Source organism: Saccostrea echinata, unplaced genomic scaffold (assembly GCF_033153115.1).
Source record: "Saccostrea echinata isolate AGI-Se365-2 ecotype Australia unplaced genomic scaffold, CSIRO_AGI_Sech_v1 ptg000009l, whole genome shotgun sequence".
In the NCBI taxonomy this organism is placed as follows: Eukaryota; Metazoa; Mollusca; class Bivalvia; order Ostreida; family Ostreidae; genus Saccostrea; species Saccostrea echinata.
Genome location: NW_026889758.1, coordinates 1,847,598 through 1,850,716, shown reverse-complemented (window position 1 = coordinate 1,850,716; position 3,119 = coordinate 1,847,598). Strand labels below are relative to the sequence as shown.

Genomic DNA, 3,119 nt, shown 5'->3' with positions numbered 1-3,119 from the left:
ACTTGTCCGCGAACTTTTCTAACAACCCTCGTACATGGGCATTTGTTGATTGATTGATTGTATATTGTTTTACATCCCATTCGAGAATTTTTCACTCATATAGAGACGTCACCATATACCGGTGAAGGGCTTCAAATTTTTACCTTTACTCGGCACTCAGGGCCATTGAGAAGTGAGGGATCTTTATCGTGCCAACGCCTGCCCTGACACGGGGCCTCGGTTTTTAAGGTCTCATCCGAAAGACCCGCAACTTTCACTTCAAAGTGCCGAGCGCATGGCGAAGGAACAGTTGCTACCTATTTTTTATCGACTTAGGTCTGTCGCGGCCGAGATTCGAACTCACGACCTCCCGATCACGAAGCGGGCGCTATACCGACTGAGCTACCGTGAACGGTGGGCATTTGTTGAAGAAATGCAAATAAATAAAGAACATGCTAATTTGCTAAAAGTATATGCATTTTAACACTCGATATATTTTACCACCTTATCTCTTACACCGGCGAATTCCTCGCCGGTCGTTTCTAACCGGCGAGATCGGCGTACGCCGGCGAACATTCCCCTGTCCGTCGCCTTGGCTAGTTGGTTAGTACATGTCCCAGTAACAAAATGGTATAAAAGAAATTTAAGATGATAAATTTATAAATGTATCAATCCCGAATTAAAGTTAGTTATGGTTTAATAAATCTGTTTTTCTTCTCTTCATTATTTTCTTTCTATTGTAACCTTTATCCTCTTTGAACAATAGTAAATATACATATATATTGTAGACAAAGGTACACTGTACATTGTTATTTTGGACAAACAACATACAGATACGGGAGAAAATATTTTCTCGAAATTAATGCATTTTGTGTAAGTATTTGTTTGGAAGAATTCATTTCTATGATCTGGAAATTACTTGCCTAAGAATATCTTGTGTTAATGTTAATAAAGAAATCTATCCGTCATCTTTGAAAATATTCTCTTCTCCCCAGAAGCAAAATCAACAATATTGCCGAAACGCATTACTGCCTGAAAAGTTTTACATTGAATATCTGTCGTCTTCATTAGATCATAGTTTATGACTACTAATTCCTTCCTAGAGTCAGATAAGTAACTGTCCCAGATACACTTCCAGTCATTCTGTGTCTGTAAAGAGTCCTCGTCGAAGTAGTGGTCAGATAGGAAGACGATGTAGTATCTAGAGATAGATATCTGCCATGCCGTCTCATCCGATCTAATACAGCCCAGAGGTAAGTCACGTGATGGGATGAATGCACTCAATTCATTTCTTCTTAAGAATGGTTCGAGTCTTTTTATCAGCCACGAATTTAAATCTTTTATATTTTCGTCATATGAAATGTAAACCACACAGTCTTCGTCCAGAGTTTTCTTGGACTTTGAACACATTTTCCTTGATCGTAGAATGACCTTCAAATCAAACCTCCAGATCTGAGCAAAAATAAAAAGTGTGAATGCAAACACAATAGCTGAAGAACATGACAATATGACGATATATTTAGGATGTTGATCAGAGTCTCTGCAATCAAGATTTGGAAGATACTGTGTCAATAGTTCCTCGCCATCTTCTTTTAAACAAGTAAAAATGTATGGCGTGCAATTCCTCACTTGTTTTGTTTGAATCCAATCATACATCCAAAGGTCTGAACAAGTGCAATCTATAAGAAAATTCCCCCGCTGAAGAAATACACACGGATCCAGAAATGAAAGTTTTCGAGGAATTCCATGCAGCTGTTGGGATCTTGGAATAGAGAACACACGCAGATGAGTAAGGTTCTCCAGGGCTTCCATTTCAAAAGTAGGTATAAACGCTAAGTCAAGAACAGTGATGAGTTCCATATAATGTTCCTTTGTAATTTCTTCAATTGGATTTCCTCTCAAATAGAACTCAATTTCTTCACTTTCGGGAAGGATATGTGGAAGACGTTTTAGTCCAGCTCCTATACAGTTCATATGAAGAATGAGTTTAATGTCTTCTTTTGCTAAGCTGTAATTGTCTGGTTTTTCTATACAGGAACACCCTGGAGGACAAACAGGCTGTGAAGTGTAATTACAAATCAGGTCTGCTATTTGTCCATTCTTTATGATGCTTGGTATAGTTCTTCCTTGTAAAGCATTTGGAGATCCACAGGTTATATTAAAGTAATCTCTCTCCATTATTCCAATATATTGTTTGAAAAGCAAAACAGGTTTTGCAATTCTACAATTGCATATAAGAGGATTTTTTCGTACATCAAATCCGAAGAAAAATAATTTTCCTAAATCAGAGAGTGTTGCAAAACCCAATTTTTTTACATTAGGCATTTCTTTGAACCGATTTTGTGAAAAATCTACAAAACCTGGACCATATGTTTTGTTTGGATTCATTTCCCATTTGTGTTTATTTGTACCCGCACTCAGACTGTTGTTCGATAAACCAATAAAACAAAATGGTCTTTCAAAAATAATATCTGTGATGTCAACAGATATTAGAAAATTTCCTTTCAAGATAATAACATGAGAAGTCATTGATGCCAAAGCCCCAGTTTCAATATAACTAATTGAATTATGAGACAAGTTAACAAACCTCAAATTCCTATTTCCAGCCAGCGAAAATTTTTTTAAAGCTGTTAATGAATTCCATGACAAATCTAGATGTGTCAAATTTGCAAGGCAAGTCAGATTTGGTATTTCCGGAATCAAATTGTGGGATAAATTGACTCTTATTATTCCTGGAAAATCACACAAATTTGGGAGGCAGGATAGATTTGGTATTTGTAAAATAGGATTGTTTGATGAATTTGTTTGACGTATATTTCTCGGAAAGCATTGCAAATGCTTGTAAGAATATTCTAAAACTATATTTTCAGCAGATTTATTGCCTTCCAAATATCCATCTTTTGAAATATTTAAATAAAGAAGATTTGGATTATAATCCAGAATACTTTTTGCGTAACAAGCACAACATCCGTCTGTTGTTGTTCCAGTGGACCAAATGTCTTTGCACATATTTGGACAGTACAGCGGCAACCCATCCCAGCCCTGAGGAACCCATCTAAATGTATCATTTGTTGAAGATTTTCCAGAACAAAACAAAATCCAAGGCAGAAACAGTGTTACAAATAAACAAAGGTGCCTGT

General features: G+C 36.6%; 1 protein-coding gene across 1 annotated transcript; it reads right to left on the bottom strand.

Moving 5' to 3' along the window:
- Positions 1-924: 924 nt before the first annotated feature.
- LOC133184049 (uncharacterized) lies at positions 925-2,157 on the bottom strand. The gene has a single exon (XM_061318920.1). It carries the CDS (start codon positions 2,155-2,157, stop codon positions 925-927), a length of 1,233 nt encoding a protein of 410 aa, XP_061174904.1.
- Between the last annotated feature and the right edge of the window lie 962 nt (positions 2,158-3,119).

Coding starts and splice junctions, on each gene's coding strand:
- LOC133184049 (XM_061318920.1), bottom strand. CDS start 2,157: ATGGAGAGAGATTACTTTAATATAACCTGTGGATCTCCAAATGCTTTA.